The sequence below is a fragment of the Pelobates fuscus genome, chromosome 1, assembly GCF_036172605.1.
Source record: "Pelobates fuscus isolate aPelFus1 chromosome 1, aPelFus1.pri, whole genome shotgun sequence".
Classification (NCBI taxonomy): Eukaryota; Metazoa; Chordata; class Amphibia; order Anura; family Pelobatidae; genus Pelobates; species Pelobates fuscus.
Window position 1 is genome coordinate 484,027,300 of NC_086317.1, and position 16,868 is coordinate 484,044,167.

Below are 16,868 nucleotides of genomic sequence, written 5' to 3' on the forward strand. Positions count from 1 at the left end.
AAAAATCCTGATTTAGGCAACAATGATAGGATTTTGTTACAATTGTGTATAGTGTTTAATTAACATTTTCACATCATAAACCTTCTACCCTAGCCATGCAACTCATATTAAATCAGTTCTATAGGATCCAAATGCTGAGCTAAAAGATGAAGCTCACATTAACATAAGACACAGTTGTGAAGCCAGAATATTTTTATAAAGGTACCAGACTTGAATTCACTGTTACCAATTTAGCATTAAAGAAAGGAGTTAATTGATGGGGAAGAAAATGATTGATGCCTAAAATATAGTCACTAAACATTGATTTTATTCACAGAGCAAGTGAGAAGTGGCCAATAGAGGAAAAAAGTAGGGAGCCAAATGAATGAATCTATATTTATATAATATTTTATATATTTAAAAGTACACTGAACAAAATTATAAACGCAACACTTTTGTTTTGTGTACATAGAAAAATTCTTAGATCTTTGAGTTCAGCTCATGAAAAATGGGGCAAAAATAAGTGTTGCGTTTATAGTTTTGTTCAGTGTACATATATATATAACTTAGTATCAACATCAGTTTGTAAGACAGCTACATTAGCACTTAAATCTTAGCACTGAACGGGAGAAATCATAATATATATATAATACCATACTCAATATCAGCTAGGTGAAGGAAATGAGCGAGAATAATTGGACATATAAATGACATCATTTAAAGGTATACCAACTGGGAAAAAATGCATTAAAATCATCGAGTTAAACATTCAAAGCATTGCTAGGGAAGCTTATAGGAAACTCCCCCACAACTATATGTATAGCTTTATCTTTTAGATAAAAAGCAATATAGTGGATTATTTTCGTTCAGTCCATTGGGGAATAGCGTATCCAGAGTGTAAATCCAGAACGCCTCCCTCTGTAATAATCGCATCTCTCTATTCCCTCCTCTAGTCGGCTCAGGGACATGGTCTATGCCCATAAATCTCAAAGCAGGTAAGGTATGCCCAGCTTCCAAAAAGTGTCGGGCCACCGGAGTATTTGCATTATTGTTCTGAATAGCCAGACGTGTGGCAGATCTGTGGCCTCTCATCATTTCCCTCAAGTCATTTGATGTTTTGCCATTGTAATTGTATTTCAAGGTCCTATAAACTAGCACGCAATCTATGGAACAATTTCCCTATACACAAAGATGTATTACCGGGCCTTAGATTGGTCGGACTTGACGTATATGGGTGTACAGAAAGAAGTTGAATATTCGGATGGGCCAAGGTCAGTGTTGGAGACTGAAGATTAAACGTAGTACAAAGCCAAGGGTCAATAATTCCAGAAATAAGGATAATTGAGATACAAAGCTGAAGTCAGATACCATAAAAACCACAGCAATACAAATGCACCTCTGGCTCCAAAGACCACAACAGGGCAAGGAAGTGGAAGGTATAAGTGTGTGTTGATAGTCTAGGGAACTAATTAGGGTAATTGGTGCACAGGTATATGAGGTATATATTAGTGCTTACTTCTGGAGTATATGAGTGCTTAGCCCAGAAGTTACAAGGTCTACTGTCACTTTAATGTACAAGAGACGCGTGTGCATGCATGTGTACACCTGCGATGTTGGCCGAACCTGAGGACACAGCAGGAAAGGAGAGCATCACATGGTATAAAATCCCAAATCAATTATCCTGACATAAACCACCAATAATTTATAAAGTTTCATGATCCCCCTTCACACACACAAAATTATCCCATTTAAAAAATTCAATATAAATGTTATCTATGTTCCTTTGTTATTCACCAAACATAATTTTAAGGGTCACTTTAAGCAGTACAATTGCCAATAATTGTGCAATCAGCAATTTTAGTTTCAGATCAGTGGAACTGGATCTGGAGAGTAAACTACTCCTGCTGAAAAATGGTTGATGGTATAAAGAAAATGAAATGCTGTAGAAAAGAATGATCTGTCCTTATTGATGGAGTCTGTTTGCTGAAAGCGTTGTCACCTGCAGCTGTGACTTAATAGCACCTTAGTACAAACGGTGGCAGGAGCACTCAGTGGAGTTAATTTAGTCCTACAGGAAGAAGCGGTAAAATGAGATGATGTCTGCCTGTTTAGTCAGTAGAGATCAAGACATTACCCTAAAAAAACATTGTGGTCTCTCGTGCTAATGGAGAACAGACAGACAATTTAAAAGGACAGGTCTGCATCCAAATCTGTGGACCCTACCCTTTTCCTTGCTGTTACATGAATTTTTAAGGGAATTCTTTTATCTATTTATTGTATTTTTATTTCAATAATTAAATGCATGCAGTGCATGAAAAATAGAGGGGTTTTATTTGTTTTATTTGTAGTACTATTAGTTTATTTCATGTAACAATTATAGTGCACACAATAGCCAATACAAAATGTGTTTGTCTATAAAATTAATTTTTAACATACTTCATGTTGGCTTATACACTATGCCGTTATCTCACATAATGCTAATTGGGAAGTGTTAGAACAAAATTTCGATCCCAGGGGCGGACTGAGTGGTCAGGCACTTCGGACATGGTCCGAGGGCCCGGCCGAGATAAGGGGCCCGCCACTCAGCCTCTTTTGTGTCTGTGGCACAGACACACAACACAATTTGCTCCGAACACTCAAGTCCAACGCCTCCCTCGGGCCCAGCAGTGCTTACCAGAAGTGGAGCTAAGGTCCGGGGGAGCAGAGAAATATTTCATCCCTTTGGGCGTGCAACATCGATGTCACGCATGCGCATCGACGTGCGCCGCCTGCACGGGCCACCCGCTACTGAAGACTAAATGCTTCAATGATCAGGAGCCTGGTCAGGCAACGTGGTCTCTTCACTGTAATGCCACGATGCAGGGAGTTTCCCCCTTCCAGCTTGCCAACAAGCTGAGAGAGGAGGGAGATTAAGAGGCAGGACCTGAGGAGAGAGACAGACTCCCATCACACTCAGCCAGATGCCACTTGACACCAGGGAAGCCACCCTCCTGAACCAAAAATGTATGTAAGCAGGGGGGTGGTTAAATATGTAATATGTATGTATTCGTGTGTGTCTGTGTATCTGCATGCATGTTAGTGTGTGTCTGTGTATCTGTATGTATGTTAGTGTGTGTATATATGTATATATCTGTATGTATGTTAATGTGCATGTGTTAGTCTGTGTCTGTATCTGCATGTATGTTAGTGTGTGTCTGTGTATCTGTATGTATGTCAGTGTGTGTATGTTAGTGTGTGTCTGTGTATCTGCATGCATGTTAGTGTGTGTGTGTCTGTGTATCTGCATGCATGTTAGTGTGTGTCTGTGTATCTGTATGTTAGTGTGTGTATATCTGTTTGTATGTTGCTGTGTATGTGTTAGTGTGTGTCTGTGTATCTGTATGCTAGTGTGTGTATATATGTATGTATGTTAGTGTGTATGTGTTAGTCTGTGTCTGTGTATCTGCATGTATGTTAGTGTGTGTGTATACCTGTATGTTAGTGTATATATGTTAGTCTGTGTCTGTGTATCTGCATGTGTTATTGTGTGTCTGTGTATCCGTATTAGTGTGTTTGTGTATCTGTATGCGTGTAAGTGTGTGTGTGTATCTTTATGCATGTTAGTGTTTGTCTGTATATGTGTTTATCTGTATGTGTGTTAGTGTGTCTGTCTGTATGTGTGTTAGAGTGTGTCTGTAAATGTATATGTCAATGTGGGTGTCTGTGTATCTGTATATGTGTTGGTGTGTGTATGTATCTGTGAGTCTGCACCTGTGTATCTGTACAAGAAAATACACCCCTGCATTCAAATATCAACAATACATACAGACACACCCTTACATTCAAAGGCAAACAGTACACACAAATGCACACCTACATTCACACACACATACTCCATTCAAAACATGTTTACAGTCAAACATACAAACACTGCTCAGGGCTAAGTACAACCCTGCAAGGATGGTAAAATGGTAGATACCCATCTGGCAAAGTATTATGGTAGTTGTATGAAAGATGGGGATCTACCTTTCTTCCATCCTTTCGATAGGTGGATCTAAAAAAAATCTTGCACCGGCACCCACTCTAATTTAGGTCAGAAACGTGAAAAAATTAACTTTTTAACAGGAGGAAAGGGGGACTGGGTACCTAAAAGCTACCCCACTACAACCCCTTTACCCCACAACCACCCAACACTACAGTCTCTATCTGCAATTAGAACCCCTATGCCACCTCTACAGCGCCTTCCCCCCATTAGAGCCCCTGTTGCTCATTAGAGCCCTTATCTTCCCACTACAGCCCCAGTCCCACACACTAAGACTCCTGTCCCCCACTGAAGCCTTCCCCCCCCCCCACATTACAACTCTTTCTGTAACACATGCATGTGTGCGTGATGTATATTTGTGTCTCTTGCAAGTTGTTGTGTACACGGGGGCCCCATGATCTCCTATTGCCCAGGGGCCCCATGAGTTGTCAGTCCACCCCTGGACAGCCCCCAACTCCTCTTCTTTCTCTGGTGTAAATGTAGATAGTCCCTTTAACTGTAAACAGAAGACTGTATAAACTTGAGCATTCTGATAACTCTGAACCATAACGTATTGTTGAGGAAGTGATATTCCAATTGCAGTCGATAGAGGTATTTATCCTGGAAAAGAGAAGAAATAAGTGTCCATTCTGTTCATGAATACATATATAATGTTTATCGATTTGAATAATATGAAACTCATAATTTAAATGAATTAGTCAGGACATATCAATACCATAAGTGAATCCTAGATATTGCTAGACAAAACTACAGTCTATCCAACTAGAATTCAAACTATAGGAAGGGTAGTTGTAGAGTTAGTCTTAGTACGTTGGGACGCAGAGAAAGACACGCCGTCCAGAGTGAAAGATAAACCATCTACGTCAAAAGCCTGAACATCCACTACCCAATGAAAGGAAACCAGACAAAGTAGTACTGTCAGTTTCGCTGAAAGTTGTTGTAAGGACAACAAAGCATTGTCCGGCCTTTCCTGTAAAAATCATAACACCCTGTCGATGTCCCAAAGCCTTGAACATTTCGGATCTGGAGAGTGTGATAACTGAATACTTCTCAATAGTCTACATATCAGAGGATCCTGTCCCACTGGTCGACCCTGGACCGGAACGTGAGCCGCCGATATCACAGATCATGTCACATTAATGGAACGATATGATCAACCTGCAGAGAATAGATGAGATAGGACATTTAAAATCATGGAGGTAGGTGCCATTAGATAGTTCCAGAAGGTCTGGGAACTCGACTCTGCCATAGTGGTGTCAGGAGGAGTAGAGATCACTCTCACTAACATTGAGAACAGGGGAAAAGAATAAGCCCCCTGGTTCGGCCAGTTTTGAATGAACGCGTCTACTGCTTCACATTCTGGATCCGGTAACCAGCTGAAGAATGTGGGAAGTTGGCGATTGGTCAATGAGGTGAATAGATCGATAATGAGGGGACCCCTGAATTTGGAGAAGCCACCATCAGAGTTCCATCCGTACCTTAGGTGTGAGGTATCGTCTGGTCGTATGAGTTTCCTGAGCATAGATAGTGTGCAGATGATTGTGGGTTTTTTATGGAGCCTGAATTCCAAATTCGTCTGGTGGCCATATTCATCAGCCTTGCGTCAATGCAAAACAGGGCCGTTCTGCGTCTTTCTGTGCATAACGCTGCCTAAGTGTTCTATTTGACTCCGACCTCTCCTTCACACCTCATGTTCAGTCTATCGCCAAATCCTGTTGTTTCCATCTCAAAAACATTGCGTGCATCCGACCCTACTTAACGCCAGATGCGACTAAGGTGCTGGTCCATTCCACTGTCCTTTCTCGCCTGGACTACTGTAATCTGCTTCTCAGTGGTCTTACGTGCTCCCAACTTGCGCCGTTACAGTCCATAATGAATGCGGCAGCGAGTCTCATTCTTCTGTCCGCCCGCACCTCCCATGCCTCACCCTTCTGTCAGTCCCTACATTGGCTTCCTGTAAGATATAGGGCTCAATTTTAAATTCTGGTTCTTGCTTTGAAATCTCTACATAATGCTGCTCCCACCTATCTATCCTCCCTAATACACAAGTATGTCCCATCTAGGCCCTTACGCTCTGCTGAAGACTTACGTCTATCTTCTGTTCGTACTCCCACCTCTGATGCTCGCCTTCAAGACTTCTCGAGGGCTGCACCGTTGCTGTGGAACTAGTTTCCCTCCTATGTTAGATGCTCACCCAGTCTCCACTCCTTCAAAAAATCATTAAAAACCCACTTCTTCATAAAAGCGTGTCAATTAAACTGCTAACAGTTCCCGACTGATTCCTCTCTTGCAACTGTCATTAGTCTAATACTATCCTTACCTTTTGTGTCACTTTACCCCACTCCCTCTAGCATGTAAGCTCATTGAGCATGGCCCTCAACCCCTCTGTTCTTGTGTGTCCAACTTGTCTGGTTACAACTACATGTCTGTACATCCACCCACTGTAAAGCGCTGCAGAATTTGTTGACGCTAGATAAATAATAACATAATAATAATAATAATAATAATAATAATAATAATTAAATAACAACATAATAATTGGTGTTCCCCAGCATGCAGACACAATGTTGGGCCTATTCTCTGATGGTGTTGGGGTTTAGTTGCGTGCCCTGTGAAAGTGCTGGGTCAGCTGGTTAGGCCAGCTCGTTGACGTTTTGGAAGGGATTGGAGATCCTTAGAGGGAGCCTCAGAGCCAATAATGTCATCTGCATCTCGCGGTGTCATCCCCATAACTTGAGTGGATATGTCAGGATATGTCAGATTGTGATAACATCTTGGAGATTGCTTTCTCCATGAAATCTGCCACCGCAGTGTTCATCATCACCTGAAAATCCTGGGTTTGTTATGGAGAGTCCGATATGTCAGTATATGTTGATGTCTTGTATAATAGAGGACATACGTGTTAGACCCCTTGCCTATTCAACACCTGGTGGGTAGACTCCTTGCCTATTCAATGCCTGGTGGGAAGACCCCTTGCTCAGTGCAATTGGGGTTGCCTGGTATATGGATGTGGAGAAAACAAAAAGAGAACACAGAACGCTATCTACAAATGTCAAAAGACAAATGTAGCAAGCTGTGTATACCTGGAGAAATACTGTAGTCTATGAGAAGTCTATTATATACATTATTTACAAAGGTCAAAATATCCCTGTATAAAGTAAGTTAAAAAAGTACATAGAGGAACAAGCAAGCTGGCTGGTCGCACTTCGCATGGGCTCCAGCTTTCTGGGCTCAATAGCATTGCCAAATCGAGACACAGCGACAAGAGAGGCGAGCAACCAAGACTATTGGACTCACACAATGCCTGTGCATCCAACGATACCTGTATCGAACCCCGGCATGCCCGGGAAACGCTACAGCTGGCTTGGGCCTACTGGAGGAGGTGAGGGGGAAAGACGGCCGCCTTCCCGCCCGACTCAAAGGCCCTCAAGCGCACGAAAATTGCTTTCCCCCCCCTATGGACCGGTGGGGGTCATCCCGGTCCCTGCCTGAAGGGAGACCCCACGCGCCGCACCAAACATCGGTTCCCGCCAGCCTTCCAAGCAACGCGGTGGTGAGGGCCCCCCAAGATGGCGGCACTGCTAGAACCAGATACTCGAGACCAACGACGGCCAGATCCAACCCCAGGCACCAATGACACTGCTGGTGACCCCATCGATGTGCTGTTCGACCGCTTCTGGGCGAAGTGGCTGAAGCGACTTCAAGCTGGGACAGTCCAACCCACACCGTCCTCACAGGCGAAAGTCTATGGCGGGAGGAAAATGGGGCCTCCACCTCAGGGCAGAAAGAAAATGTCACAAGCGATCTCCCACAAGAGAGACCCTCCCGGGCTGGGAGCAACCAGGGGCATACCCCGCAAGCGCCGACCACACCGGCGGAAAGAGGCCACCCAAAGGCCCACGCAAAGTTCTGCAACTCTCCGCCATTTACCGACAGGGACGACCATGGGCCTCTACGGATCCCAGGTCAGTGGTAAGAGGGCGCTAGCTCCAACACAGTCCCGGGGCAGAGGGGACCACCCACCACCACAACGCCATACGACCCCCAACAAGTATCGACACCCGTACCAGATAAGAGGTTCAGGGGTCCGCCACGAACAACAACTGCACGCAAGCACAACGCCGGGGCCACAACAGGTGGGGAGCAACACTGCTGCTTCAAATGGTCCCAAGGACCGAGCTAACCTACCAAGCCTGTACCCAAGCAGTGGAAAAGAGGGAGAAGCTCCTAACCGGGACTGTAACATACCGCCAAGGGCTCTCCAGGACAGCGTGCAGCACCCAGAAGGGATTGGATAAGCACTGGCACTGGCTCCGGGTCTATCAGGCACACCATGTTAGAGCAGGACTTCCCCACCTTACCACTCGACACAAGCACTGCTCCCTGCATACCTGCTAACCGTAATGTACCACCCTCTGAACTGCTAACATCTCACCCCTTTGCAATATTTTTAACCTTGTTGCCTAAATTGCGTTTTCTTCAACCGTATCATTTTACTAGCTGATCCGGGCTAAAGGGGCAAATTAAGCCTGTAACACCACCAGCGATAACCCGTTCGGTCTATTCACTTGCTTTAAACCGTGCAACCAGTGCCTCTAACATGAACGATCTCCTCCTCAACACAGCATGGCTCTATGCCTTTATTACCCAGCATGTTTTATAACAAAGTGCCGAAGTCAAACATATCGTTCAACATTTTATTTTATCTTACTAGTATTTTTATAAGCCTGCTTTATGAACCTGCTTTATGAGCCTGCCTTATGAGCCTACCTCATAAGCCTGTGTCATAAGCCTGATATATGAGCATGATAGATAAGCCTGATATATAAGCCTGATATATGAGCATGATAGATAAGCCTGATATATAAGCCTGATATATGAGCATGATAGATAAACCTGATAGATAAGCCTGATATATAAGCATGATATATAAGCCTAATAGATAAGCCTGATATATAAGCATGATATATAAGCATGACAGATAAGCATGATAGATAAGAAAGATCGATAAGCCTGATGTATAAGCCTGATATATAAGCCTGAAATATAAACCTGCTATATAAGCCTGATTTATAAGCCTGATTTAAAAACACGTTTTCTATGCTTGATACGCTTCTCGCAGCTAATCACTTTATCGTTGAGACATCTCACTTTCCATGCATTAATGGCTTGTTTAGCTACATTAATATATAAGAGATGGCGTGCTGTCAGCTATACTAACAGTGCAAGTATATTGTTAATCCTTTTCATAACTAACCATACTGTTACCTCGTGTTGGAACCCCTGTTAAATAGCCTAATGATTTAATAGTATGTTCATAACAGTTAAAAAATGTGCCGACCCTTTCATGCCGTAAACGTTCAACTACTATGTTTATATCTTTTACCTATGCTGTTGTGGCATTGACAAATGTATTGTTATTCCTTGCACAAGAAAAATAAAGAATTAAAAAAAAAAAAAAAAGTAGATAGAGCATTTATGGACACTACACATTGATCTCGGCATGGCACTGAATTTGTTTCACTGTTTCCTTTTTTTACTTTAAGTAGATACTACGTTATATTCACCTACCACTGTAGAGGTCTAGTAGTTACAGTTAGGAAGTGAGAGATAACTTACCATTCAGACTGCTAGTTTTCTATGCAGTACTTGCTATTATCTGTACTTTCCACTTTCTCTCAGAGGACTTCCTTGTAACTTATACTCTATCCATAGATCTGCCGTGAGCATTCTAAGCTTCACGATATCTATGTTTTGTACCTCCTATAATCCTTTTTTATATATGGCCTCATCTTACTTTTGTGTATATATGCTATCATACCCTTTCTACTGGTTCTCTTAGGAGGCAGCGTTCTATACTATTATGTGCTTATCTAAGTGATTACTGGATACGCTGCCCCAATCAGCATTTTGGAGACCTTATATAGTTTTGTATTACACTAAGTGCATTTGCACATTAGAGGCTAGGTTCTGGTGGTAGTTTAATTTACCCTTTTGCTCCCTGTCTGATATACTGGATATAATAGTATTAATACTGCAGTAGCATATTGAGCCAGATTAAATAAAGCTCACAGTAGCTTTATGAGGTCTTTCTGATTATAATAGTGATATATGTATATCATCCAGGGTTTATGCTCTTTCTATCAACTTTTTTAACTTACTTTATACAGGGATATTTTGACCTTTGTAATAATGTATATAATAGACTTCTCCTAGACTACAGTATTTCTCCAGGTATACACAGCTTGCTACATTTGTCTTTTGACATTTGTAGATAGCATTCTGTGTTCTCTTTTTGTTTTCTCCACTTAGTGCTTTTGGGTTAAGCCCCTGGAGAGCCCTGGAGTCTCCCCTTAGTACTGTGGTGTTTTTTTTCTACTGGAACACCAACTTTGTTGGTTTTATGTACAGCGGAGATTAACCATCCATATATATATTTTTTCTTGGTATATGGATGTATATACAAACACCACTTAGTATGCTGTGATGTGAGGGCTCAGGCACAGCGCCGGTCGTATTGAGCAGCTGATCATAAAAGGGAATGAAACCGTTGTAAATATGGGGAGGCGTTAAGAGACTCCAATAGCCAAAGGGGTGATCTCAAAGTCCTCAGTGGGGAGGTACCGTATATACGTGGTTGATCGTATCCGTGGGATTGGGTTCATGTATTGAATTCCAGTAATACTTTTGGTAGGTTCCGTGATCAGGAGTTTTACCCCTAGTGCTCTTCTGTAGGCTCAGGCCCAGAGAGCAAATCTGTAGGGCATGTGGGTTTACCATTTATCAGTAACAGGGGGCTCACCCCTGCGTGCAGTTGTAGCAAGCATTCTGGACACCAGGCATATTCAGCACATATACAGAGATTGGCTGTTAGTTTTATAGTCTGGCATGTATTTGCACTCATAAAGTGACAAGGTACTAGCTGTATATAAGGGTGATAAACCCCTTTAATTAATCCTGTGTGCCAGCAGATAGTATTTGCCCATACAGAATATTAGTGCACACAGATCAACATCATTTTTTGGTCATAAACTTGCAGATAGTTTTGTAAAATATTACCTGTTGTGTTTAATCTTGTGTGCTTGGGTGTGATGGGAGTAGTAGGTGGTTTTAGAAGACCTGACAGCCCCAGTAGGTTAGTATGTAGCCGAGAGGGAGCCCCTATGCCCCCAAAAAGTTGCGACCCGATGCTGGCCATGGTCGAGTTTGTATCAGTGAAGCTGACAGAGGCTGACAGGCAGGCACAAACTTAGTAGGCTGCAGATTATCAAGTGTACAGGTAGAAGAAGCAATATAAGACACGCAAGTAACACTATTGTGACAGAAAGAAGCAAATAAACAGTAAAATAGGATTGTATAATACAGTGACAAGCTAAGAAGCATAAACTCTGACCCAGTGGTTCCCAAACCAGTCCTCATGGCCCACCAACAGTCCAGGATTTATGTATTTCCCTGTTTTATTCCAATGGAGATACTAACAAAACCTGGACTTTGGGAAACGCTGCTCTGACCCGTTCCTGCAGAAGCAGCAAAGAAAGAGGAGGAGTTGAGGGCTGTCCTACCTTATATATGTTATGACTGTTGTTTTTGATTGGTTCTTTGATTAACTTGTTACTGCTGGAGTTTTAAGTAAAGCAAGTCAATGCAAAATATGAAGCCTCCTGTGATGTGGTAGAATTCATGTAATTTCATGTATGCACCCTCACAGTCAAATGTGTTTTGGTTCTTTTGAGGCTGAACTCCACGTAGTGAGTTTCCAGATGTCCCAGGAGAATATGTCATTCAGCTTTGTCCATGCTTAATAATCACCATGGTGAGAGCCACTAAGGCTGGCATTGGAAGTCTTGTGTCCACATACAAATTCTCATCTGCACAACCCCAACATAATGAACTACCAGAGTTACAGTTCTTTCTGGCAGGTCAGCTATAATTACTGATGCTGTTTCACTTTGGCTATTGTTTAGTAAAGAGACTAGTCAGCATACATTACTAGGGACAGCTACTGGACTCTAATGTTGTCTATTAAGTGACCATTGACCTGGATCCAAGAGACCCAGAATGCCAATCTGGTAATAAGTAGAGTAACAAGACATAGCTCGATAGAATGTAATGGTCACAATGTACTTTTTGCGATTGAAATGCCAAAAACATTGCAGCCCTCCAAATAATAATAAAAACAAACTTTATTAATGAGGACAATACATCATATACCATGACAGGCTTTTTTACCAAATAGTGTATCCATAAATTAATACATATTCAGCATATAGTTAAAAGATAATAATCACTAATACCATAAAAGAAAACAAACAAGTTGCAAATAGATTTAAAATGATAATGGTCATAAGTACAGTGATACCCTAAGTAGGTGAGAGTGGCAAGAAATGCCAGGTTTTCGGCACTGTCACTGTCAAGTCATACAAGCTCTATGTAACGGAATGGAGAACCCAAATACACTTTTATTCCCTTTGTTCGGCTGTCTGTACACCTTCGTTCGTTTTCCAAACCTCCTCTCTGTGTGGCCCCTTGTTCACACCTTTAACCCCTTAAGGACCAAACTTCTGGAATAAAAGGGAATCATGACATGTCACACATGTCATGTGTCCTTAAGGGGTTAAATCACCAACCACCTCTGGCTGTTAACCAACAATTGGTTATTAGTTCAAGTGTTTTTCCTGTGTGGCTGCCATTGGTATAACTGAAGGCACGTGTTCAAACAATTGGTGGACATTTTGTCTCCCGAACACAGGCAGTATTCATGGTCGTCAACAGCGTGGAACTGTTTTCAGATACACGACCCCACGTACACCCGGGAAACTGGTACTGCTGCCCATTCAACTTCCTGAACAGTTAGGAGAATGGCATAAACTACCGAAAAGGGGGAGCATTCGTACCCTAACAGCCAGGGGATGGATTCATCAGTATTCATGCGAGAACCTCCAAAATATGACCAGTCGTTGCCTTGTTTTCTCTAGAACTGTTTCGGGGCATCATCTATTGACCGACCGGTCAAAACTTCATTCGAATGGCGTTCACGAATCAACGGAGGGATCTGAGTGATATATCAGCAAAGTGTGCGCTGAGGTCTAAGCTATTCAGTGATATGACTTTCTGGGGTTCTGACGTTATTAAAAAATTTTTTTGGGATGTTTTAGAATATTGTATATTTGTATGTACATGAGAGATAATTAAGTTATAGTTTTTTTCTCATGCATTTATCTCTCAGGCACAGAGGATCATGGGAAGAAAAGCCCTGTATTATTGCATGGGAAACCCCAGGTAGGGGTCTGTGGATAAAAGCCATGTGTAACCAAAATAAGATCAGTTGACTCCCAGTTCCCAGAACTATGTGTCAACTGGATGCTGGGGGGAAAGTGTCTTGTATTATTATACCTCTTATTTAATCTACGAGGAAGGAATAGTGGAGATACCGATGCTGGGTATTGGAACTCTGCTATAATTGGTGGCAGAGGTGGGATACAAGCCTCGCAGTGAAAGGAAGCAGTCGACCTGTTACTGTCCCATTCTTGCACCTGCACCCCAGACTCTTCCCTGCAGGACTTCTCCAAGGTTGCCAACTGTCTATGGAAAAACAGACTTCGGTAGAGATATGCTGGTTTGTAAATGTCCTAACGTTAGTATGAAGTACATAAAAAGACCAGACTTGTAAATTGTATAAAGCACATTAGGCCTTCCCCATAAGAAAGCATTAACTCAGTGTTTTCATATGGGGATTTTGAAGATACTGCAAAGTATCCACATAACCTGAGAGTTATACCATAATTGTGCAATCACCTTCTCTTCCGTTTTGCTATTTGTATATGTAAGTGTTACAAAGTGACTGTACACTTAGGTGTTTTTGCTGCATGCGATATTAATAGTACTTTTGTTAATTAGCGCCACCCTTTTTCCTTTTTCTGTTTTGTATTACCTTTGAGTGTACGAGACACAATTAATCTTTGCTCTCTATTTTCACTATTTATTCAAGAGAAACTATGTATGTACGCTCTTGTGCATTGAGGTATTAAGGAGATTGGAGATTGATTTTAGAGGCTTTAATGGATACAATGATGTATAGTTACTCCAATGGCCGCTGGAGGGAATGCTCGTCTACCAACGTCAAGGCAGACCCCCCCTAGACGGGTCCTACTCTGACCCTTCAACTTGCTTCCTTGAGCTTCTGGCAAAGATCTCTAATGAGACAGAAAGGGGTATTTTTTATATACACCCCTATACATTATTAACCCTTAATAGGGAACACATGGGATGGGCGGCAGCATTGCAACCTGTTGCCTTAGCTCTGTGCACTGCGAGGAGCGACGGGCTGCTGGCGCTCCTCCTACATTTTGCAGCAGCAAGATTTCTAAAAGCCAGAAGTAAGTGCCATCCCCAGGTCATAGAGACCCACTAGCAAATTTTGCTGTATCCCTGTGGGCCTCGAATGACCAGCGGGAGGAAGGAGCTCTGTGCTCCTCCTTCCTGCAGGTCAGCCGAACTTTGCGCACCCCTGGCCGCTGCACCCTAAGGGTCACCATAATCAAGGCAGAAACAACAAGAGCATAGACAAGGGTTTTAGATACATCTTGAGAAAGGGGCAAACATGAAAGATGTTTTTAAGTTGTAGCAACACACCCAAATAAAGTTCCTGTTGGGTAGAGGTTATGATCACTCTGTTTACCTTAAGAAAAATTGGCAAAGGCATAGCTTTAGAGGGAGGAAAGACAATGAGTTTAATCTTGGATAGATTGGTTGCAAAGTCATTTAGTCAGTTATCAGGTTTGTTCATTGTGACTGATGTTATCTTTAACCTCTTTTCAACGGTAACTGTTTTTCAAATCACTGTGAATAAACCACATATGTGATATGTGTTATAACTGGGTTTACATTGGTGTTTCATGGTAGATATATTTTATGTATTCGTTAACACTTTAAAAAGGTCAGAGTAACTAATTAGACTCAGATACTTAATGCTTAATTTTTTAATGAGCCTGTATTGCTAAATTATTGGATATATACTGTTGCTATATCTTTAGCCATATAATTACAGACATAAAGTGTTTATGTACATCCCTCTATGTAATAATTATACATTGAAAAACAAGAATGTTTCTTATTTAAAATCTGATTGTATATGATGGTAGAGATTAGAAAATGTGTTTCCAGCCAATGTATCATTAACGAACCCACTTTATGAATTAATGTTGTGAATTGATCATATTCTTGAACACAATGACCAGAGTCTTTTTGATTTCTTCAGTTCTAAGACAGTATACAATAGGGCTGGTAAAATGCGGCACAAATGAGTAAAGACAAATAAGTAACACATTTACATCTGCATTTGGCATCAGCTGGACCTGGTTATAGATGTAAACCATGAGTCGTGGTATATAATACATGCCGATGACAAATGAGTGGGTAGTGCATGTATAAAATGCCTTCTGCCAACCTCCAGAGCCAGATTTTGAGCGAATTGTCTTTATTATCATAATATATGAGAATATAATGAAAGACAATGGCACAAGGTGCACAAACATGGCAACAACAAAAATAGTACGCCTGGTTGGGGCAGAGTCTGCACAAGCCAAAACAGAAACTGGTGTCAATGAGCAGAAAAAGTTCTTGACTTTGTTTGGTCCACAATATGGAAGTGCTGCACCCATGACTATAATTGTTAATCCAATAAAAGCAGACGTTACCCAAAACACACAACATACCTTAGAAGCTAACAAATTGCTGATGATAGAGAAATATCTCAGAGGTTTGCAAATGGCAACATAACGATCAATTGCCATTAGCATGATAATGAAGGAGTCAAGAGAAGCCAAGGAATGGACAAAGAACATCTGGAAGAAGCATCCAGAAAAGGAAATGGCATCATCTCCAAACCAATACTTGGCAAGTATTTTGGGTAAAATCATTGTGTCTGAAAGGAGGTCAGAAAGAGCTAGATTTGCAATCATGACATACATCGGCTGGTGCAGGTGTTCTTTTAGAAGAATTACAGCAATTACAATTCCATTTGAGTACAATGCTGTATTATACATTAGAAATATTATGACAGAAACCAAAGTATGCAACTTCTGTGAAATTCCTGGGAATCCAATAAGTATAAACTCAGAAACTGTAGATTGGTTCGCCATTGATTCATCATTGAATTGCTCCAAAAAATTACTGCAGAGAAATAAGAATATATAATTAATTAATGTATTGATTGTTATATCTGCATGCCATGTTCTAACTTGCTCTTGTTTCCTCCATAATAGATTGTTCTTTTAAACTGTATTTCTCACAATTTAGATTAAATCCTTCCTAGTTTATTTCCATTTATTTCCATTGTAACTCTTCCAATAGAGGCAGTCTGTCCTAACACTGCAATATTTTACATTGCAGGGCTAAGGAGGACATTGGCATTGCACCCAGACCCTTTCAATGGAGTAGTCTGGGTGTCTATAGTGTCCTTCAATGGATTATCTCACCTTTTAAACTATTAACCCCTTAACGACGAGTGACGGACGAGGTCCGTCACTCAGGGGAATGCGTTAATGACGAGTGACGGACCTCGTCCGTCACGCGTTAAAATTAACGCCGCGATCGCGCAGTGCCGGCGATCGCGGGGTTAATGCTGTTGCTGGGTCCCTCCGAGTCAGGGGCAGACCGGCAGCAGCAAATCCGGATATCCCAGCCCATGTGATCGCTGTGATAGCCAGTCACAGCGGTCACAATGCTGCTGGGATATCTGATCCGCCTCCCTCCACCTCGTGTGGGTTTGTGAAGTGGAGAGAGACGGATCGGTGCTACATTGTGTCCCTGATTTATTGCAGAGTTATACTTAAGTATAAAATTCACTTTTGTGGAGTTAAAAAAAAAA

At 41.8% G+C, this 16,868-nt stretch overlaps 1 protein-coding gene across 1 annotated transcript; it reads right to left on the bottom strand.

The window, feature by feature from the left end:
* Positions 1–15,195: 15,195 nt before the first annotated feature.
* Positions 15,196–16,140, bottom strand: LOC134586063 (olfactory receptor 1M1-like). Its single transcript, XM_063441578.1, has one exon. It carries the CDS (start codon positions 16,138–16,140, stop codon positions 15,196–15,198), a length of 945 nt encoding a protein of 314 aa, XP_063297648.1.
* Positions 16,141–16,868: the final 728 nt, after the last annotated feature.

Excerpts from the sequence above, each read along its gene's own strand:
- LOC134586063 (XM_063441578.1), bottom strand. The coding sequence starts at position 16,140 with ATGGCGAACCAATCTACAGTTTCTGAGTTTATACTTATTGGATTCCCA.